General features: G+C 41.5%; 1 protein-coding gene across 1 annotated transcript in view; it reads left to right on the top strand.

The window, feature by feature from the left end:
- Window positions 1–550: 550 nt before the first annotated feature.
- The window catches only part of LOC149275463 (protein ILRUN-like), a gene marked incomplete at its 5' end in the record, with an annotated part of 29419 nt that continues 6776 nt past the window's right edge, over window positions 551–23193 (top strand). Inside the window, 3 exons of the mRNA XM_089504710.1 lie at window positions 551–705; window positions 4331–4528; window positions 17348–17637. Coding sequence (XP_089360836.1) covers window positions 551–705; window positions 4331–4528; window positions 17348–17637 — 643 coding nt within the window. The remainder of the gene's footprint in view (window positions 706–4330; window positions 4529–17347; window positions 17638–23193) is intronic.

The raw sequence follows: 23193 nt of genomic DNA, 5'->3' as shown, positions 1-23193 counted from the left end.
CCGCGCGGGGGACATCTACGCAATACGCGTATACAACTTCCAGGTAAGTCTTGGGGGCAGAGGTAAAACGCATCGTGCGGACGGTCACCGGCTGCGGCGATGCGGGTAAACAACCTCCGCAGCCGGTGACCGTCCGCACGATGCGCTTAGACAACCTCCCGTGCCGGTGGTCATTCCCTGGTTGCAGATCCTGGCTGTCTGCCAGAGGTAATGGGATGATATACTGCTGGGGGTAGCCACAGAAGTCTTTACAAAAAGTCAGAGCCCATAGTCAATAGGGAGGAGGCTGCCTCTCGGGCCTCTCCAGGGCCCCAGTGGTGGATGGTTCCGTCATACCCCCTGTTTGACTCTGCCCCCCAGATATGCCTTATACAGCCCTATATATACCTCTCTGTCTTAGACTCAGCATGGTAGGCAAGAGCCATTTACGCTCATAAGCTATATCATGACAAATGTTTATTTTAGTAAGAGAGTCATAGGCTCCCTAACTGTATATTTTTACCTTCAACTTTTGCCTTTATTTAACTTACACTATTTTTTTCACTCACAGGAATCTACAGGCTGCCATTGGAGCATATTATGACTTTGAAAGTCCCAGTGTCACAATCCCTTGCATGTCCTTTGTGGAAGATGTTACAATCGGGGAAGGGGAATCTGTGCCACCAGACACCCAATTTACCAAGACATGGAGGATCCAAAACACTGGTAAAAACGGTATTTGTTTAATGTGAAACTTCATCGAAGTATGATTAAGATAAGAACTATCATAATAAAACAGCCTCTGTAAAGTGGTTTTAAGAACACTTTAGATTATGCTGGATTTCAGTGTCTTAAAGTAATATGACTCAGTAAAACCACACAGGAGAACCAGCTGTTGAATGACAGCCTGATTGCGGCTTTCAGCTGCAGACGTAATTGCTGTGATCTTGAAGGCAGGTCAAGCAGACTCCTGCTGCTTGATAACTGTGATAAGCGCAACATTTCTCAGTCTAAATGTCAGTGTGTGTTTGTGTATTTATATGTATGTGTGTGTGTATATATATATACATACACACACACACACACCGTACTGGCTCAATTATAGGCTGTACCCGAATATAGGCCGCACCCTAAAAGTTAGGTGCTTTTTTTAAAGAAAAAATGTTCTAAGTAAAAAAAACACTTAGTGAAACAGATATGCTGCCGATGTGCCCCCCCCCCCAGATATGCTGCAACTCTACCCCCCCGAGATATGTTTCCACTCTGCCCCCAAGCCCCCTCTAGACTTGTGCAGACTCCCCGGGGGCAGAGTTAAAACGCATCGTGTAGACGTTCACCGGCTGCGGCGATGCAAGCATAAACAACCTCCGCTACCGGCACATCTGCACAATGTGCTTAACCAATCTCCCTTGCCGGGACCCCGTGTGAATTCCTGGTAAGGGATATTGTTAAAGCACATCGTGCAGACGTGCCAGCAGCAGAGGCTGTTCACGAGCATCGCCGGTGAACGTCTGCACGATGCGCTTATACAACCACCCGTGCAGGCAGGGGAGGCTGTCTGAGCGTATCGGAAAGACGGAGAGTATGATGCAGGTGTCGGGCAATACTAATTGCGCCTATATTTGGGCAGATACGGTGTGTGTGTATATATATATATGTGTGTGTGTATGTATATGTATATATATATATATATATATATATATATATATATCAGGGCTCGACAAATCCCAGGCGCCAGGTCGCCATGGCGACAGAGAATTTTGTCCTGGCGCCTAGGTTTTGTCAGCCTCTTACATCCATAAAAAAATGTAGATGTAAGAGGCTGAGTAACCACACGGGGGCGCTGCTGCTGTCTGCCCAGGAGTCTGGGCAGACAGCACAGCCACTCAGAGCCCGCCCCCGAGCCTGAGATCACTCCCACGGAGTGATCCTGTAGGCTGAAACCGCGGTTGCTGCAAAACCAGCAATTGTGTTATCAGCTGCCACAGGCAGCTTCAGGGAAGGGGGTTGTGTGTTGATTGGTTCCCCACACAAGTGTGGGGACCTGACCCAACACCCCCCTGCTGCCTGATCGCTCCATGAGAGCGACAGTGCAGCGTTAACCCCCTTCAATGCCGCGATCGCGGCATTTAGGGGTTAATTCCCGTTTTGTACGGGGCTCTGCTGCTGGTGGTCTGCCTGGAAGCCCAGGCAGACCAGCAACAGCAAAAACGAGCCCCCACAAGCCCTTTGATGATTCCTGTAGGCATGGAAGCCTACAGCAGTCATCAAAGACTCCCCTCCCTGCAATGGCTGGTCTATAGACCAGCAATTGAGTCCCAGCTGCCAGAGGCAGCTTCAGGGACAGGGGAGAAGGTTCTTTGGTCTCCACATGAGTGTGGACACCAGCCCCAACACCCCTCTGCTGCCTGATCGCTCCATGAGAGCGACAGTGCAGCGTTAACCCCTTCAATGCCACACTTCAGTCAATGCTGTGCTCCAATGGAACATCAGCATCGAAAGAGTTAAAAAAAAAAAAAAATTAATAATAAAAAAAAAACAGCACTGACCTGAAAGTCCAGGGTGCTTCCAGGTCAAACGCTGTGAGTTTAGTAAGTGGGCTGATGATGATCCGATCACTCCTAACCAACTGTTAGTTTCAAAAAATCCTGGCTCCTAACTTTTTTACCTGGCGCCTAGATTCACAACAAATTTGTCAAGCCCTGATATATATATATATATATATATATATATATATATATATATATATATATATGTATATGTATGTATATATGTATGTATATGTATATGGGCTGCAACAACTAATCGATAAAATCTATAATCGATAATGAAAATCATTGCCAACGAATTTAATTATCTATTAGTTGAAACTATTTTATCTGGAGACATGCTTGGGCAGTCCATCACCTTTACCCTCAGCTTCATTAGCAAGACAGTGATTGTCTTGGAGATGTGTTTGGAGTCGTTATCATGTTGGAATACTGCCCTGTGGCCCAGTCTCTCAAGGGAGGGGATCATGCCCTGCTTCGGTATGTCACGGTACAAGTTGGCATTCATGGTTCCCTCAATGAACTCTAGCTCCCCAGTGCCGGCAGCACTCATGCAGGCCCCGACCATGACACCTCCACCACCATGCTTGACTCTAGGTAACACACACTTGTCTTTGTACTCCTCACCTGGTTGCCGCCACACAGGCTTGACACCATCCTAACCAAAAAATTAAAGTTTATTTTGGTCTCATCGGACCACAGGACATGGTTCCAGTAATCCATGGTGTCTTTAGTCTGCTTGTCTTCAGCAAACTGTTTGCGGGCTTTCTTGTGCATCATCTTTAGAAGACGCTATCTCCTGGGACGACAGGCATGCAGACCAATTTGATGCAGTCTGTGGCGTATGGTCAGAGTACTGACAGGCTGACCCCCACCCCTTCAACCTCTCCAGCAGTGCTGGCAGCACTCATGTGTATTTACCAAAGACGACCTCTGGATATGATGCTGAGCACGTGCACTCAACTTCTTTGGTCGAACATGGTGAGGCCTGTTCTGAGTGGAACCTGTATGGTCTTGCCCACCGTGCTGTACTCTGGCATATCGTGGGACAGAGTGGCATATAAGGGGGTTTAAGGCATTTCTGGAGGCAGAGTGGCATATAGGGGGTTAAAGGGTATTTCTGGAGGCAGAGTGGCATACAGGGGGTTAAATGGCATATCATGGGGCACTCTGTCCCGTCCCCCCGGACTTACCAGTGCTTCTGACTCCCTGGTGTCTGGTGGGGGCAGCCGGTGTTCCACCGGAACCACTATGAGCACCGTAAGGTCATGTGATGCCGGTGCTGCGTCATAGAAGCTATGGTGGAAGTACAAGCAGTAGCGGGGGTTGTCTGCGTTCATCGAGTGGATGTTCACCGGCTGGCAGAGAGGAGCATTCCCCACAGCGCTGGGGGGAATTCTCTCTGGCAGTCGGGGAACGTCTGCGCAATGCGCGTAGACAACCTCCGCTGCTACCGACACTTTCGCCGGCGCTCTGTGATAGACGCCCGGTGTAAGTGCCGGCAGCCGCTGAGGTTACCAAACAGGAGGATCCAGGTCCCCTGCAGCGCTGCGGGGGATCTGGATTTTAGTCTCGTAGTCAGACCTCATTTGAGGTCCGATTATAAGACGAGGAGAATTTTTCAGAGCACTTGCTCTGAAAAAAACTTAGTCTTATAATCGAGCAAACACGGTACCGTTCATTCACCTTAATATTATCTAAAAACATAAATTTTTTGTGGGATGGTTTCAGAGTTTTCGCAATAAAATTTTCCTTCCCCATGGTTCCTACTTTTTTTTTTTTTTTTTCTTTTCTACACCCAGGGTCAGAAGCATGGCCCCCTGGGGTATGCCTTCGGTATGTTGGTGGTGACCAATTTGGCCATGTAAACATGGTTTTGGTGCGCTCGCTTGACGCCCAGGAAATGACAGATGTGAGTGTACCGATGTGCAGTCCAAGCCAGGCTGGAATGTACCAGGGCCAATGGAGAATGTGTACGGCTACCGGCCTGTATTTTGGAGGTGAGTGAAAGTATGTCGTTTTTCATAACATATAGTTGTAGTTAAAATTACTTAGTGCCCTCATTTATTATCCCTTGTACACATATTTCTCTTCTTGCATTTTTTTTTTTATCCTCTATTCATTTTTTGCCTATTTGCTAATGTGTTCCTACTCGTAGCTTTTTATTTTTTCTTCTTCATGAAATGTTTTGTCGTTACTTTGGGAGTGCAGAGAGTACATGTGCATACATTTTTAATGTGTTGTGCGCCCTCCTCTGCAGGTTATAACCCCTCTACAGGTTATTACATACTCTTTCTTTGCCCTTTCTCAGCTTTCCTTCCTTTCTTTAATCTTAACCTGTATGTATGCTGTATTACATGCTCTTCATTTTTTATGAATACCTGCCTTTACTTGAAAAGCACCACTGATTTAATATGAATTAGAAATGATCCTCGTGTATAACAGAATAAACTGTTCTGAAAAAACAGTTTAATTTTATATTTGAAATATTTGAAAGGAAGTGTTTTTTTCATAAATAAATAAATACTGTAGCGTTTATAATAAAACCAGCCCTCAAGAAATTTTAATATTTAATACAATATGTTTAATACATTAATACAATATGTTTAGGTTTTTAGGTGATTGTCTGTGTAAGAAAAAGGTAAATAGAGAGTGTGGGATAAACTGGGAGTATGCAGCTAAAACCAGCTAAGTCCTGTTACTGGTTTTATATCCCAATTAGGTGCAGTTTTGTCCATATAATACAGTAACCTGCCTGTACAGGCTGAGGTTCTGTCCTGCTTTATTCCATATTCCCATCTTGAAGGCGTTCCCCAGTTTTATCTTCCTTGCTACCATGTTTGCTTAGAACAATCTTGCAAAGTTTTTATTTTTATATAATGTATGTACTTTTATGTTCACTCAGTGGTGAATACTACATTCCTCACTAAATAACCCTGTTGGGGTTTCTGTGCCGACTCCAGTTTGATTAAATTTTTGTTTTCTTAGTTATCCATTCTAAGCAAGACTTGCCTGATGCCTCAAGTCTCAAGTTGACATAGCATGTGCTGTGCAGGAACCTCACAATGTTTCCATGATAAAAAACAAAAACAAAAAAAACCATACAAAACAAGTTTGAAATGCTCATGAACAGCTTGTGCATGGTATTTCTGTACTTCACTGATAAGGTAAAAGGGGAAAATGAAACAAGCAAACTGTAAAAAGGAGCAACATAAATACCAAGAACAAAAAAAAAAAAGTACATCCTAAATTGGAAAGTAGCATGTTAATAGCCTAGTGGTTGTAATTAACAGATAACAAATCTTTTTCTTCAAACTAGTTGTTCTAGATCTGATATAAAAATAGAATTAGGATTGCCTATGTATATTTGGTTGGTTGAAAAGATAATCAATCTAACTGGCCCAAAACCAAGATACCACAAGGTGTGTTCCTACAGACATCTGCTTCAGCGATTTTTAGTATTTCAAATGAAAAAAGAAATATGATGGTGTTCTATGTTGAACCCAGCAATTGTGAAAATGTCTGTCGTGAACCATATATGCACCTATTCAGGGGCGTACCTAGAGTATTTGGCACCTGGGGCGTATCCTGTATGTGGCACCCCCCCACACACACTTTAAAACTGCATAGCTTCTACCGTTATATACCGGCGCAGACACTGAAGGTGGTACAGCATAACACTTACTGTTATCATTATATACTGAGGCAGACATTGACGGTGGTACAGCATAACACTTATCACTATATACTGAGGCAGAAATTGACGGAGGTACAGCATAACACCTACCACTATATACTGAGGCAGACATTTACAATAGTGCAGCATAACTCCTATCACTATATACTAAGCCAAACATTGATGTGGTGTAGGCCTACCACTTCATTAGTAGTAGGGATGCACCGAAACGAATTCTGGACTGAAACCGAAAATGCAGCGTTTACCTGGCCGAAACCGAATATGACCCCCCCCCCCCACACCATTAAAAAAAAAAATCTAACACTTTTATTTAAAGTAAGTAACACACCAAAATAGGACAAAACAATTAAATAGCAATATTAATATATATATATATATATATATATATAATTAACAGCAATCACATTCCTATCATGCCCAGGCATACCCAGATTCCAGGATGTACTCGCAGACTTGGCATGTTAGGAGTATGATTGCCCTATCTACCCCTTCTCACTCCCTTTTGTCCTACCTACCCCTTCTCACTCCCTTCTCCCTATCTACCCCCTACCCCCCCGTCTCACTCCCTCCTAACTATCTACCCTCTCCCCCTTTGAAGTTCACTTACCTTTCAGGAGTCCTGCGGTGGGGGTGCAAGGCCTCTGTCTCCCAGCTCTGCCACTGTATGGAACAGTATAGAGTGATGGGAGTTATGATGTACTAGAGCATAATTATATAATGAAAAATACATTGGAAATGGTACAGCATAACACCCATTACTCTCACACACTTACCAATCCACACACACACACGCACCAATCCACACACGCACCAATCCACACACGCACCAATCCACTCTCACTCACTGAATGCTTTCCTCCTTACAGCTTCTTTTCCTCCTCTTCGCTCCTCTTCGCTCCTCTTCTTCAGTTCTTCTGTCTTCTTCCGGTTCAGTGGGCGTGGCTTCAGTGTTGTGCGCCGGGATCTGACAACAAATCCCGGCGCACAGCAGCTGTTGCCGCGCGGATCGCAAGGGAGCGATATCGGAGGTCTTTAACAGACCTCCGGCTCCCTTGAGTGATTTTAAGCCGGGTTCAAGGGTTGAACCCGGCTTATAATCACTCAAGGGAGCCGGAGGTCTGTTAAAGACCTCCGAGACCGCTCCCTTGCGAGCCTGCTCCTCCAGCGGCGGACATTACTGTCCGTCTCTGGAGGGGTGCCGGCAAGTTGGCACCCCCCTGATGAGCGGCACCCGGTGCGGACCGCCCCCCGCTAGGTACGCTACTGCACCTATTCCCGGTTAAAATGAGTGTATGTCACATTTTAGCATTGTACTAACACATACACTCATTGTAGCACTCTACACTGATACATGCTGTAACACCATACACTGACAACCCCTCCACACACACACACTCATCCATTGTAACCTTCCCACACACACTTATTGTAACCCTGTATACCGACAGGTTAAAATAAATGTGTGTGCGGGTCTGAGTATTTCAGAAACTGCTGGGATTTTCACACACAGGCATCTTTAGGGTTTACAAAGAATGGTCTGAAAAGAAGAAAATATCCAGTGAGCGGCAGTTGTGTGGATGAAAATGCCTTGTTGATGTCAGAGGTCAGAGGAGATTTGCATCACTGGTCTGTTGTTTAAACCGCTGGAAGGTCTTTAAAAACTTTTTTTTTTGTTTATGAGGCTTCCAGAAAAACCGCAATACCGCGAAAACACCACGATCAAAGGCAAATAACGCTACCACGTACATGTACGGGCATTGTCACTAACACATTGCATCGTCACCCCGAACTATGATTGAGGAGAAAAAAAATAAATTGTTTTTATTTCCTTTTATTTGCCACTCTGCCCCCAGTTATGCACATCTGCCTCCCTGATATGCCTTTAGCCCCCATATGCCACTCTGCCCCCAGAAAACCGTCATAGAAGCCCCAGAGGAAGTGCGGGCAGTAGCGGAGGATGTCTGCACGCATCACCAGCTGCCAAATAGGAGGATCCAGGTCCCCTGCAGCGCTGCGGGGGATCTGAATCTTAGTCTTGTAGTTATACCTCTATTTGAGGTCTGATTATAAGATGACCTTGAATATAAGACCAGGGATATTTTTCAGAGCATTTACTCTTGAATGTCTTATAATCGAACATATATATAGATATATTTACTGTAAATGTGAGACCTCTATGGCCAGTAATTGCATTGGGATCTGATAACGAGCAGGTTTCATCCAGAAGTCAAGGAGCCATCTGTGTTTACCATCCTCCCCACAGTCAACTAAAGCGACCCCCCTACTGGGCTGAGGTGGGTTGAGTGCAAATACTGTGCCATGTGCAAAGGAGGACCTGATGAAGAACTTTGTGTGGTTTGTTGTGTCTATTGTATGTAAATTACCTCCTTGTACTGTTTAACCCCTTAAGGACCGGGCTCATTTTTGATCATTTGATCATATCATCTTATTTACTATAAAAAAAAAAATTAAAAAAACATGGTGAAAAATTGAAAAAAACCATATTTTATGACTTTTATTTGAAAAATCTTTTACTCGCCTAAAAAAGCAAGTAAAAAAACTACACTTTGTCAAACTTTGTAATAGTAATTTTTTTTATTTTTGTTTATATACAAATTGTACTTTAGTTATGGATATACAGGTTCTGGTATATGTCCCTGTCAAACAACCCCCCAATGTGTTCAGGAACATCTCCTGAGTGCAGTGATACCCCACATGCATGGGTTTGTCGTGTTGTTTGAGATTTAAAATGCCACATTTGGGAAGTGCGCTTTTTTTCTCCATTTTGGTCAGTCTGTACCTATGCCCTATCTTTGAGCTCGGCCACTCCAATTTACCCCATCAGCCATTTTTTTATATATTAGACACCCCTTGGGTATTTGAAGTGTTTTTATTTTAACTCTTTGTTGAGATTTTTGAGAAATTTTAGCACTTGCTCAAAATAATAAACTTTATTTTTTTATTTTATTTAATATTTTTTTACACATTTTGCTGGTACTGGATGGTTCCTCTAGTGACACCACTGCATAATTATTTTTAAATGTTAGCACAATTTTTTTTATTTATTTTTTAATTTTTTTTCCATTTTTTTATTATATTTTGAATATTTTACTGATCACATTGTGATTAGAAAGCTGGGCTCTATTGACTTGCATGGTTGAATGCAGTACCTGTATTCAACCTGCAAGTGGAGCCAGAGTTCTCTAGAGGGTCTGGAGACCATCTAGCGAACTTTTAAAACTTGATTTGTTTTTTTTTTTACAGGGCGGCCGCCATCTTGCTGATGGTGAATATCACCGGCAGCGGCGGCTGTGACCGCTCTCCGGAGCGGTCACAGTCCACCCAGAGGTAAGTGTTTGGTGTCGCTGGATGCCTCCTGATCGAGGTATTCCAGCGACACCATTTAAGTTTAGGAGGTGATCGTTGATCGCCTCCTAAACACTTTTAAAACGTGTGTATGGCGGCTGTTGACGCCCCGGGGAGGGGCCAGACATGGCCCCCGATGCCGATCTCGGCGTTACTGAATGCCTCGACATCGTGGCATTACAGCAACGCCGTTTAAGCGAAGAAAGTGATCGTTGATCACTTTCTAAGCTTATTTAATTTTTTGACGGTTCGGGACCGTCAAAGGTCGTTAAGTGACCGTTTTTTCCGTGACGGTCCTGAACTGGCAAAGGTTGTTAAGGGGTTAAATAACCCTGTTTCCAAATAAACTGAGTCCCGTTTTCACCTCAACATGAATGCTGTCTGATTCTTGGGGTGGGCTACTATGATCCTTTTATTGTCCTTTTCAGGACAATAGCCACACTGTGTAGCTAAGCTTCGGCTTCCTCCCTTCTCTCTACGACGCTGGTTCTGTCTGGCGCAGAAGGGGTTAATCACTCGTGTCCCGGCAGGAGAAAGCAACGTTTGGCGGGAGTACTCAGTCAGGGTACAGGCCGTTCCCGTCACACTCTGCACCCTGTAATAGTGATGTTTATTTCACCACTTGTGGCAAGGTTTCAATCCTACTCTGAAAATTTTAACCAAACACATTATTTTAAATACACATTTTTTTTTATTTTATTAATTTTAATATATAGATACATACATTAGTACATACATAAATATATGCATAACATACATACATACATATAAAAATACATACAGGGTACATAAACAAGCATTCAAAGAAATGGTGTATTGTTATGTTAATTCTTTCTCCATATCCCTCCATGTCTTAATTCTTATTGAGATTTTGTTTTAAGAGAAATGAAATATGTCCAATCATAATATAATTAAAATTCACCCATTCTAATCGCATACAATCATCCATCTCTATAATAATAATAGCTTAGGTATCTCCTAAAATTTTCTGGGTATTTTTATCTATTTATTCCTTTACTGTCGCAATCTCTGAATGTGCAAGGGGATATCTGTGATTTCCAGATTTCCATATATTTCTTGCATTTAGCTATACCTGCATAGTATCCCTCTTCCATTTTACATTGGAATTGAGTTTGAGCATATATCTCATTCCAAGATATTCTGCCTGTTTTTATTATTTTACGAGTATTATCAGTTAAATGTCTACCTGCAATAAATCCAGCTTGATCTAAGTGGATTATTTCTGGGAGGTATATCTTAAGTTTTTCTGCCAGTATCTTTTAGTATATTTTAATATCTATATTTATCTGTGATATTGGTCTATAGTTCGATACACTATTTTATTAGGCTTTAATATCGGGCATATGGAGGCCTGTGGCATCTCGGGTGGAAAACTAGAGCCATCCACAATTTCTCCAGAAGATTTAAATAATAATGGAATGACAATTTCTTTAAATGATAGATAAAATGCCGCCGTATATCCATCTGGTCCTGGAGCTTTTTTAAATACACAAATTTAACCCCTTCAATCCCAGGGGTTTTTGGTACCTCAAGTCTCGGAGCAATTTTGTCATTTTTGCGCTATGTCGGTTCAGCGATTATTCTCTTTTTCCTGCGAATAGTGTACACATGTAAACTATATGTTGTTTTTTTCAAGGAGAGATAGAGCTTTCTTTTGATACCATAGTTAGATGATTAGCTGAAAATGTTTAATGAGAAACTTAGTAAAAACTATCGAAAATTAGAAAAAAAACCTAAGTGATGGAAAATCCCCTCCAAGTTTATCAGTTAAGGTGTCCTGATTTCTGAAATACCTAATTTATATAGATTTTCCTTACTTTCCCAGCACTTATAGGGAACGTACTATAAGGTATACATTATTCGTAGCATTTATATGCTTTTGGCTGAAGGTGTTTGGGGGTTGTGAATGGGGGCAGGAGGGGTAGATGTTGTGTTAGGGCAATGGAATGTAAAGTTTTTAGTTTTTTTTTATATATACATTTTACTTTTTTTGTACTGTGTGTGTGTGTGTGTGTATATAATTTTTTTTTTTTTTTTTTTTTTTAATGGTTAGAGTTCCTCTTAGGGACCTCTTGAACATGTTATTAATGCCAGTGATATCACAATGACATCACTTAGCTCACTTTATTGTTTTTATTATTATTGTATTATTTTGGTGATTTATTTATGTTTGGGTTTTTTTAAATCACTAACCTTTTTTCTTTTCGTTTTCTGTTTCAGCATTGGAGGAGGGTGAGAAACATGGTTTCTCACTCCCCTCCCTGTGATCCCCCTGCACACTTTGATCTCTATGCAAGTCCCTACAGACTTGCATAGAGATCATAGCGTCTGTGCCTTGTCAGAGGACAGGATATCCCCCGCAGGGTCTCTACAGATCCTGCAGGGGATATCCTGTCCTCCGATGACCTTCCGGGTGACCTCAGCAGTGACGCGACCCGGAAGGGAATGCCAGATCACGTGTTCCGCATTTAAAAATGTAACAGTTTTCCGACTTTCGTGCCGGAAGCTGTTACATCAGATCGGACAGCAGAAATGCCATCTTCTGCTGTCGGTGAAGAGTCTAGGCTGTCAAACGACAGCCTGATCTCCCTTGCAGCAGCAGGGATATGTCCCTGCTGCTGCAAGAAGGGCAGGACGTACTGGTACGTCCATAGGGGACTGAAGGGGTTAAACCAAACAATTACTAAATTAACTATAATATTTAGAAGCAAACACAAATGTTAATCATATAATTCTCAATCGCTATATGTTATTTTCAACATTATGTATACCACCACCATCAGAGAAGAAATGTATTTATATAAACCATACAACAATTCAGTTGCTCTGGCCAAGCTACCCCAATTTGAACCCATTTGGTACAGTATAGAAATATATTCATCATGTAATTGTATGGATTTTCAGCCGTGGAAGCTGCAGATATCATTGGTGTAGAGAAGCTAATTGAAGATGTCCTACAAACATAGACACATTCTATAAAGAACATGGAGATATATTTCTTATAATGAATAATATCAACTCCCAACTAAATATATATTCCTTACTTCATAATCCCCACCCTGTCTTGCTCACCTTCCCACAGGAAATAACACAGGTCCCGCACTACCATTAAACCAAAGCTTTCATCCCCATTCTTTTCCTGTGCCTTCTGGAATGCCCGCTCAGTCTGTAACAAACTCACAGCCGTGCACGACTTATTTGTCGCAAACTCTTTCAACCTCCTAGCCATTACTGAAACTTGGCTTTCCTCTTCTGACACCGCTTCCATTGCTGCTCTCACATATGGTGGCCTCCACTTTAGCCACACTCCTAGGCCAGGCGATACACATGGGGGCGGTGTTGGAATCCTGCTCTCCCCCTCCTGCTCCTATCAACACCTGCCTCCCCTGTCTGTCATTCTCCTCCTTTGAAGTTCACTCCATACGCCTGTTTTCCTCTCTCTATCTCTCTCTCTCCCCGAGTGGCAGTCATATATCGCCCTCCTGGACCTACCTCTCAGTTTCTGGATACCTTAGCTGCCTGGCTGTCCCATTTTCTCTCTCCAAACATCCCAACCATAATCCTCTGATTTCAATATCCCCATCCCCTGCTGCCTCTAAACTTCTTTCTCTCACATCCTTCTTTGGTCTCCTACAATCTTCTCTATCCCCTACTCACCGTGACGGTTACTGTATTGACCTGGTATTTTCTAATCTCTGCTCCATATCAGAGTTCACCTGTTGCCCCTTTCCCATCTCCGATCACCATCTCCTCACCTACAATCTTACACTAACACCTAAACCTACTTCCCCTCCTCCTCGCCTCCGCACCTGTAGAAATCTGTGCGATGTTGATCGTTTCCAATTTTCTAAACAAATTGAACTTGGCATTTCCCAGACTTCTACTATAACCTGCCCTGGCCTTGCCACAGCACACTATAACACTCTATCAACTGCACTTGACTCACTTGCTCACCCTCAACTTCGCAAAGCTCCACGTCATCAGCTTCAGCCCTGGCACTCAAGATAGACATGCTATTTGCAAAAATGCTCCCGCAATGCTCAGCGTGTCTGGAGGAAATCTCTCTCTGAAGCGGACTACAACCACTACAAGTTCATCCTCCACGCTTACACATCTGCCCTTCAGCTAGCTAAACAAACATACTTTTCTCCCCTCATTTCATCTCTTTCCTCCGACCCCAAAATACTTTTCTCCACCTTTCACTCGCTCCTCACCCCACCCACTAAAAACAAACCAATCCCGTTCCCTGGATCAAAAATACCCTTATTATAACACCACCCTAAAACATAACTTTTATTAATATGTTTGTTAAAAGGTATAACCAAAAAAAAAGATTCTTAAAAAACACCAGTGTCACCAGTCCTACCATGAAAGGTATACATCACTGTAACATAAGGGCATATGCCCACAGTTGTATAACACTAATAATATTGGATCATATATACTGTTAATGGTTGCAGTCCTAACAACAGAAATAATTGAATTATGTCCAGTGACACAGGCTTATTAAAAACTCAGACGAATAGCCCCCTGACATGTTTCGCTCCTCAGAGGTCTGGGCTAATGGCTTCCAAAATGGAGACTGTTTGGCCTTATATCTCCTTTGTTAATGACATCATGGATTCACCCCACCCACACCACCTCACTCCCCTGCCTTTAGTGCCCAAGATATTGCAGACTATTTCCAAAATAAAACACAATCCATCCGCAACAAAATTCCTTTGCATGGTCTCTACGTTCCTCCTCCTCCCTCCGCGATCAACCCTTCGGCCTCTCTCAACTCCTTTCCCCCAACCACAGTGAACAAAGTTCACGCTCTACTGTCTTCCTCACACCTCACTACATGCCATCTCGACCCCATCCCTTCATACCTAATTCCATCACTCTCCTCTAGCCTCTACTGGCATATTCCCATCCCCATTCAAACATGCACAGGTCACTCCCATCCTCAAGAAACCCTGCATTGATCCAAATTCCCCTGCCAACTACAGCCCCATATCACTACGTCCAATAACATCTAAACTCTTAGAAAAACCCATCTATGACCGTCTAACCCACTTTCTGTCCTCAAACTCCCTGCTAGATCCCCTGCAATCTGGTTTCCGCCCACAGCACTCGACTAAAACTTCTCTCACCAGTCAAACAACCTTCTATCTGCTAGAAACAATGACCACTACTCTATCACTGTCGACAGTACCACTATCTCTCCATCACCACAAGTCCGCTGCCCTGGACTCAAACCTATCTTTTATCCCTCACATCAAATCACTCTCTAAATCCTGCCATAACCAACTACGCAACATTTCCAAAATTCGTCCATTCCTGACTGCCAGCACCGCAAAACAATGAATCCACTCCCTCGTAATCTCCCGTCTAACCTATTGCAGAAACCTACTTACCGGCCTCCCTCTCTCCCGACTATCCCCCCTCCAATCTGTCCTCAATGCATCTGCCAGACTAATCTATCTCACCTGACGCTCTGCATCTGCCGCACCTCTCTGCGAGTCCCTCCACTGGCTCACCATCCATAGCAGAATTAAATTCAAAATACTAACCCTATCCTACAAAGCTCTCACTAACGTCAGTCCCCTCTACCTATCCTCCCTCATCAGCAAATACACTCTAGCCCGCCCTCTAAGATCCAACAAAGACCTGCTCCTTGCATCTTCACTTATCGGCTCCTCCCACGCCCGCAGTCTTCACCTCCTATTTCTCACCCTTATCCACCTAGATCGTAAGTTCCCGTGGGAACAGGGCTCTTCATTCCTCTTGTAACTGTATGTCAATTGCTGTATCGTACTTGTCGTTATCTGTAAAATTTTCATCTTGTACAGTGCTGCGGAATCTGTCGGCGCTTTATAAATAAAGTATAATAAATCTGGAGAGGCTCAATAAACAGGCCCCTTCCTCCGCTCTCGCCTCCGAAATTCAATCCGTTAAACTCAAATTGGCCACAATCCAAGCACGTTTGACAGCTCGGATGCTATTAAAACATTTGTCAACGTTTTTACTGAAAGGGCAACAAAGCTGACATCATGCTGGCAAACAAGCTTCGATACCTGACAGCCTTGTCGCGAACTTAGACGAACTTCGCACCACTATATCCCAGTTGAAAAAAACACTCTGCCCCTTGCCCGGATGGTTTATCTAGCTACTGCTACAAAATCTTTTTCTCGCTCTTGGGTCCGCACTTGTTGACGCTCTTTTAATCCTTTATGTCTAAGGGACTCATCCCTCAAGAGAACCTCCACGCACGTAATGTGCCCATTTCCGACCCATCTCACTCCTTAACACAGACGTTAAACTGTACACCAAGGTAATTGCCAATAGACTTTTCTTGTTGCTCCCTTCCCTTTTACACTTAGATCAAGTGCGCTTTGTTAGGAACAGACAATCCTTCAATAACGCTCTCCTTGGACGCTTCCTGCAAACGCTCTCCTGGCCTCTTTATTTCCTTTGATGCAGAATAAGCCTTTGACAGGCTACATTGGCAATTTCTCTCGTCGGTACTCACTCTATCATGGCACTTTACTCCACTCCCTCGGCCTCAGTTTTTCTAGCTTTCTCTCCTCCCCTTTTCCCATTTCTAAATAAAGTATAATAATGGAAATGGCACCAACCTCCCTATTCATTCCATTGGGTCTCTGGAATGAGTAGGGACTTTGCCATGAGTAGGGGGTTAATATGCTGTGTGTGTGTGAGAGAGAGAGAGGACATAATGTAAAAGAAATGTCAAAGCCATGGCACTCAAAGGGGTGTCTAATGGGATATTGAAGTCTCCAAGTATGACCGAAGTGAAATTAGAGGAGAGGAAGTTATAGTAGCAGGGCCAGTGGCGTATGGAGGTGGTGTTAAATACAGTCTTTATTTCAGTGGTGAGTTTTTACCTGAACACAGTGCATGCCAGGGATTTATAAGTCCCAGGCTGTGTGTAAATGAGTATGTATGCATTTATAAATGTATATGGAAATACCAAGAGCACACAGGCGCCCCATGCATATCAACACAGTTATAATGAATATCCAGGTTTAACCCCTTAAGGAGAATGGGCGGTCCCTAAACCAAAAGTATATATAGGGGAACCTCTCCCAAAGTGTGTCTGTGGGCTTTTGGCTGTCAAGGCCACAAAAGTAAAGCATTAACTAAGAAATGTAATTCAGAGACCAAAATAAATTATTTAGACATAACACATTTGGTCATCTATGATATGGTACTTGTGAATGAAATGCATCTAAATACTGTCACTGAGTGTATAAAGTTTTAATTTATTTTAAAATAGTAATTTTAAAAGATCTCCTGTTTCCCACCCACTTGATTTTCCTACAATTTTTTTTTATGCGCAATTAGATTGGAGGAAACAAATTAAAAAACTATTGTTAATTGCTTATTATTGAAGACCAACTTTATTACTATGTTCTAAATCTTGCCTTTTTTTATTTTGCTGCTAACAAAGCATGGGTGATCTAAACTGTTGGTGATCTCACTTTTTTTTGGGGGGGGGGATGCTAACCTTGTCTTGGATAATTGCGGTATGTCTCTGTTTACATTGGCATAGCAGGGCTTGATGTTTAAATTTTTGTCACCCTCCCTTTTTTTAGTATGCATCCTATATTTTATATAATCATTTTCTGCTGTTCATTTAGTACCCCTACCCTCTTCCTTTTGCCTATTGTGTATATTAAATGCATTTATGTATATTTAATCTTCTTGACACACACATTTTTCCCACCTTCAGATGTCATATGGGTTATACTTAGTGTTGAAGCTGGTGGCCTGCTGGGTGTTACTCAGCAGCTCTCATCCTTTGAAACAGAATTTAACACTCAGCCACACCGCAACCTTGGGGGCAACTACAACCCATTTGCTTCACCCCAAAAGAGTCGGTCTCCTGAACAGGAGCACATGGGAAATTGGGCCCCAGAGACAGAGATCCCTGAAAATGAGCAGAATGGACTATCACAGACCCCAGTAAATATATGTTCAACGGATCTCCCGGCCAGCCACTCTGTAGCAACATATAGAGAGGTGAGAGTGGGTTTGGGGGGGGGCTAAAAGGCCACATTTGAGGGGTGTGTATATTTCAATTTAGCATCTGGTTTCCATTCCCCATTTCCTAAAGAAAAATTTTACCCCATGAAACCATGTTTTTTAAAAATAGACATCCAGGGTATTTCTAATTATGTTCAAGTTTGTGGTAGTAATTTTTGGTGTATTCAGTGTAGAAGTTTGCCATTTGATCAGTCTGTGCTCATGTCCTATTTGGGACATCTTTGAACCTGGCAGGTATTTGAAATGCTAGTATTTTACCCCTTTCATGACAGGTTTTTAGGGAAGATACAGTGCTAATTTTAGCACTTGCTCATAAAAAAACGTTTATCTTTTTTGTTGGAAATGGATGCTTTCCCGGATGGTGAGATCACTCATTTTATTTTAATTTTTTTTGTAACAAGCATTCCGATGAGCACCGATCAGCTTGCAGATAATAAAGCCATCTGCAGCTGAAAGCAAGGACATCAGGCTGCCGATTAACGAGGCTGCATCTCGACTGATGCAAAACAAAAAAGCACGTGGCAATTTTGCAGGGACATAATATTATGTCCTCTGTCCATAAGGGTTTGTAAGAGTGCATGGCAAAATCAATGGCAAATTAGCTAATTGACTATGATGTTTTCAGTGAAGTGGGTAAAGTACTGTGTGTAAGCTACTATGAGTTGAATACATGTTCATATTGGTATAATATTTGGTATATGTAGGACATTTTTTGATAAACCATTTTATTCAATTTGGGTTATAAAGCAAACAGGATTTTTAAGAACCATATGTTCTTTTCTTTCATTGCAGAGTGTTCATGGGCCTTATTCGTTTGGAGAATCCTAAAAGGAAACATGTTTCTTTCTCAATGCACCTGCGTCTTCTTGCCTCCCCTGGATATCCAGCACCAAGAGAAACCTGTTGAAGATAATGTATAGGGGAGGTGTATTAACCAAATTAATTTTATACAGGGTGCTGCCTTTGTTTCCTCCTGCTGAATGATTTACCCTCTAACCCTTACAGATTACAGCTCTTTAAGGAGTGGGAATGGAAAAGTAATCTGGGGAGGGAAATGTGATAGCTCCAGAGATTTAAAGTGCGAGGATTGCTGTGTTTTTTTATTTAATTCTAATCCTTGCAAAATGACTACCCTACAAAAACTCATGTTTTCTGTCCCTCCAAAAGCAGCTTCAGATGCCTTTATCTTTTAGTTTTATAAGTATTTTCTGCTTTGGATTTCGGTCAGAAACTAGATTGACTGCATTCAACCCACTTGGAGGCAGCGCTATGAGAATAAACAACTATCTGTATAAAAGTATAGGTATACTTAATTTTGTTGGCCCCTTTGCATCCGTATACATTATATTGCTAAAATGAGAAAAATTGTATTCACAGGAGCAGGCATCTTTTCCAGTGCACTCAAGTCAAAATAGTTACTGCTTGTAGGTTTTATAGATTGTACAGGTTATTTTACCAGATTATAGAATATGGCCACATGAGTCTAACTATGGGTACCTAAAACGGTGGCGCCAGGAATGGTATCTATATTTAGAAATAATCAGTTTATTTGTTTGAGCAGTCGTCCATTGTACTATTTTTACACATTCTGTACTAAAAACAACTGATGAACAAGAAAAAGATCCAATTTCTAAAATTATGCCATGTCAAAAGTTCAATTTAAAAGGTATATTTTTGTGATATTTTTTATTTTCTGGGCACAGGTCGATGATAAGCATAGTTGCTAAATCCAGTGTTTTATGCAAGGAGTTACTCAAAATAATCGACATCCAAGGGTTGGGATAGTTTGGGGAAATTTGTTTTTAAGAACAATTAGTCTAGAGAATTGGAAACTATTTCATAGGTGTTTTTTTGTGTTTGGGTTTAACAGAAACACTAAGGTTTGCAGGCAGAATTTTAATTACAGATTGACTATTAAAGAATTGCATTAGTAATAACATGTATTTTGCTAATTACCAAGCAAGTTACAGGTTTGGGTATTACTTTTATGTGGCTATTACTAAAGGCCATATGACTTTCAGGCAGAAGGCCACAGACAACCCAGTAGTTTTAGCTTTTTCTTGCGTACACTTCAAGGCCAAGCTCGTTAAATCTTAAGTGTTTTGTTGGTCCTTGCTGGTAAGACTTGTGGACTCCCTTGGTATCTGAGACCTTACAAAGTTTAAACCAAAATGAGTAGTACCCTGTAACTTTCAAAATCAGTGAAAATGCAGTTTGGGGAATCTTTGCGCTTTCACTATTACCACAACTTAGTGGATCTAAAAGCCTGATATTGGTGTTGGATATTGGGCTAACACCCTTGATTGTAAATTTTTTCCACAGTGATGTAGCGAAGGATGTAAATCAGTGACTGTTGTTAGTGCCACTCAATTTCAATCTACAGGAGTGCAGGACATAACATTTGCGGAATTAACTAAAAAGTTGTGAACTTGTAATTTAATGCTGCTTAAGATATAAAGAACTAGCTTGGCCTTTCTCTGAGAAGAAACTTACTCGGGTCTGCCGTGTCCTTACGCTCCAATTAGTTATATTGAAAACTTTTTATTCAATCTGTTTGAGATAAAGTTCCAATGCAGGATTGAGTCTTTAATTAAACTTAATATAGACAAATTTAATGTTTCAATTTGTTTAATACATTTCTGCTGTGCATCCTGCATATTGTTCAGATAATGAATGAATTGTACTTGTCCTTGGGGAAAAATGCTGCTGTGGCAACCATAGTTAGAATCCATAAATGCTTCTAGGTGTTGTGGGCATTCCTTCATTACAGATTGCAGAGCTATTTGTTAACTGGTCCAGTTAAGGTGTTATGCAAATATGGTCTTTCTGTGAAATCTTCATTTACACAATCAAATTCTTTAAGCAGAACTTCAGGTTAGTAAAATTGAAAATTTGTGACTTGTGTTAAGTCAAGTTAAGTAATTGAGGATTGCCCCAACTACTATGCACAGTAACGGTCATCATACTCCGAGCAGGTATGTAGCCCAAATAAAGTAGAATTCCCACTTGTTAAACATTTTAGGTTGAATGATGATTCAGCTTAATATCACAAGTAGCATCTGAAAAAATGGCCTGCTAACCTTCAGCTCATTGTTAAAAATGTGCAAAACTTTAAATATCATGCATAGTTTGTACAGCATTTTCTTAAATCTGTGATAACCAAAATATGTTTTATTCAAAATTTCAGAATGTATTTTTTCTGTAAAGCCAAAAAGAGAACTAGAATATTATACCACTCTATACCTGCCTCTTCCTCCACCTCAATCAAACTCGATTATACTGTTTGACAGTAGTCTGTCATCATACCCTTTGGCTTCAGAGTTCTTTAAGATAAACTTGTTTTTAGATTCCAGATTTTTATGTTAATTTTGTTAATTTAAAAATTGACCCCATAAGCTCTTGATTTCTCGTGTTTTTTTATGGTTTGAGCGTTTAGTAGGTAGGGTGTGTGTTTTTGGTCGGGTGTGCATGAGACAAGCGTGTGGAGTGATTGGGGTTTTGTGGGAGGATTGGTTTACAATGCTTGGATAATAGAACAAGTGAGGAATATTTTTTTCCTTAATGTAAAAGTTATTTGTATCAATAAATTAACATGGGAAAACATGTCTCCTGATTTATTTTAACTATACTCAACTGGTTTTCAGGTCACCAAATAAAATATTAATTGTGTGTTATCTTGCACCGTTCTGTCTGTGTATACTAAACATTTGCATTTTGTTTAACTAGTTGCGTGTATAATTGGTGGTGATGTTTTTATACCATCTATTCATGATGCAGGATAATTTAACAGTGGTGGCCACCATCAGTTGTTGCCACCATCATATGTTGCCACCGAAGTGGGCAATTTTAGTCTCATAATGAAATGCAAGTTTACTATCTGCAGTCTGTGTGAGACATTAGTTTAGCTGTGTGTGGGGACCGCAGAAAAAAAACATGTGCACATGCTTGTATTGAACATAGTCTTTCATAGTATTTTTTCTGACACAAAGACAGGAACGATGAGAGGCTGATAGGAACATCCACCATTGGCTTCACAATGATGCATCATGTAAGTAAGAGGTGTTGTGGAAGTAAGGGGGTTTGTGTAAATATCTGTGTGGCCAGCAGTACAGGGTTCTGGTAACGAAAAAGAAAATGTGTTAGGTTAAAAGCAAAATTGCCTGTTGTTATTTGAAGATGTTTACCTTAGAGGCAGATCCCTTAGGTGCCTCCATCTGAACCATGGTAATTTTGTAATAACTTCTTGTGCACTCCAGCTGACGCACATATACTTTGTAAGGAGTCCGGCATTTATATTGTCCATACAGTATTTGTGTCAATCATTTTTGGTGTCAAAAGCTAATGATCAAGTATTGAAATGTTTTTGATTTTGTCTTCCCAATGTTTTACCCTAAGGATGTCAATGATTGCATATGTGATGCACCAGATGTTAAATTTAGAACAAATGGAGGTTGAGAAAAACAGGGATTTTGTGGTTTTTACAACTTTCTAACATTTCACAGACAGCTCCTGGAACACTGTTTAACAGTGTTTAGACATTGTACAATGACAGAATAACCTCTTTATGGTTACAATTGCCTTATTGATTATACAATAGCAAGGGGTAGGCAGTAGTTCAGTTTTACAATGTCTGTGGCTGCTATGTATTTATATATACAGTGCTGAGAAGGGGTATTTGCCCCTTTTTTTATTTCTTCTATTTTTGCCATGTTTCAGATCATCCTAACTAATTTTAATATATGACAAACATGAGTAAACACAATATGCAGCTTTTAAACTATCATTTATTGAAGGTAAACCTGTATCACTTATCTGAAAAAGTACCGTATTTGCTCGATTATAAGACGACCCTGATTATAAGATGACCCCCCAAAATCTGAATATTAACTTAGGAAAAAAAGAAAAAGCCTGAATATAAGACGACCCTAAAGGAAAAAGTTTTACCAGTAAATGTTAATTCATGTAAACTATTTTTTTAAATAAAAGCTATGATTGAGAAAAATATTTTTTTTGTTTTTATTTCCTTGTATTTTCCAACCTGTCCCCCAGTTACGCACATCTGCCCCCAGGCTTGCCACACCAATATGGCACTGTGGCCCATGATATGCCTTTTAACCCTCTATATGCCACTGTGCCCCATGGTATGCCTTTTGACCCCCTATGTGCCACTCTGCCTCCAGAAATGCCTTATACCCCTATATCCCATTCTGGCATTTAGGGGGTTAAAATGCATATTATGAGGCAGAGTGGCATATAGGGAGGTATAAGGCATTTCAGGAATGCCCTATGCCCCCATTTCACACACACACACACACACACACACACACACACACACACACACACACACACACACACACACACACTTACTTACCGGTGCTTCCAATTTCCTGCTGTATTGCCGGGGCAGCGGGGTTGACGTCTCCTTCCGCTGCAGCCAGAAGGAGGTGGAGTTGGCAGCGGGGGTTTGTCTGCGTCCGTCGCGGATACCTTCCCCGGCTGTCAGAGATCAGAGTTCCCCGCTCCGGACAGGAG

This window comes from Sceloporus occidentalis, unplaced genomic scaffold (genome assembly GCF_023333645.1).
Source record: "Sceloporus occidentalis isolate IW3139 unplaced genomic scaffold, rSceOcc1.0.p SCAF_286, whole genome shotgun sequence".
Classification (NCBI taxonomy): Eukaryota; Metazoa; Chordata; class Lepidosauria; order Squamata; family Phrynosomatidae; genus Sceloporus; species Sceloporus occidentalis.
The sequence above is the reverse complement of the archived record's forward strand: the minus strand, read 5'-3'. Positions and strand labels throughout refer to the sequence as shown.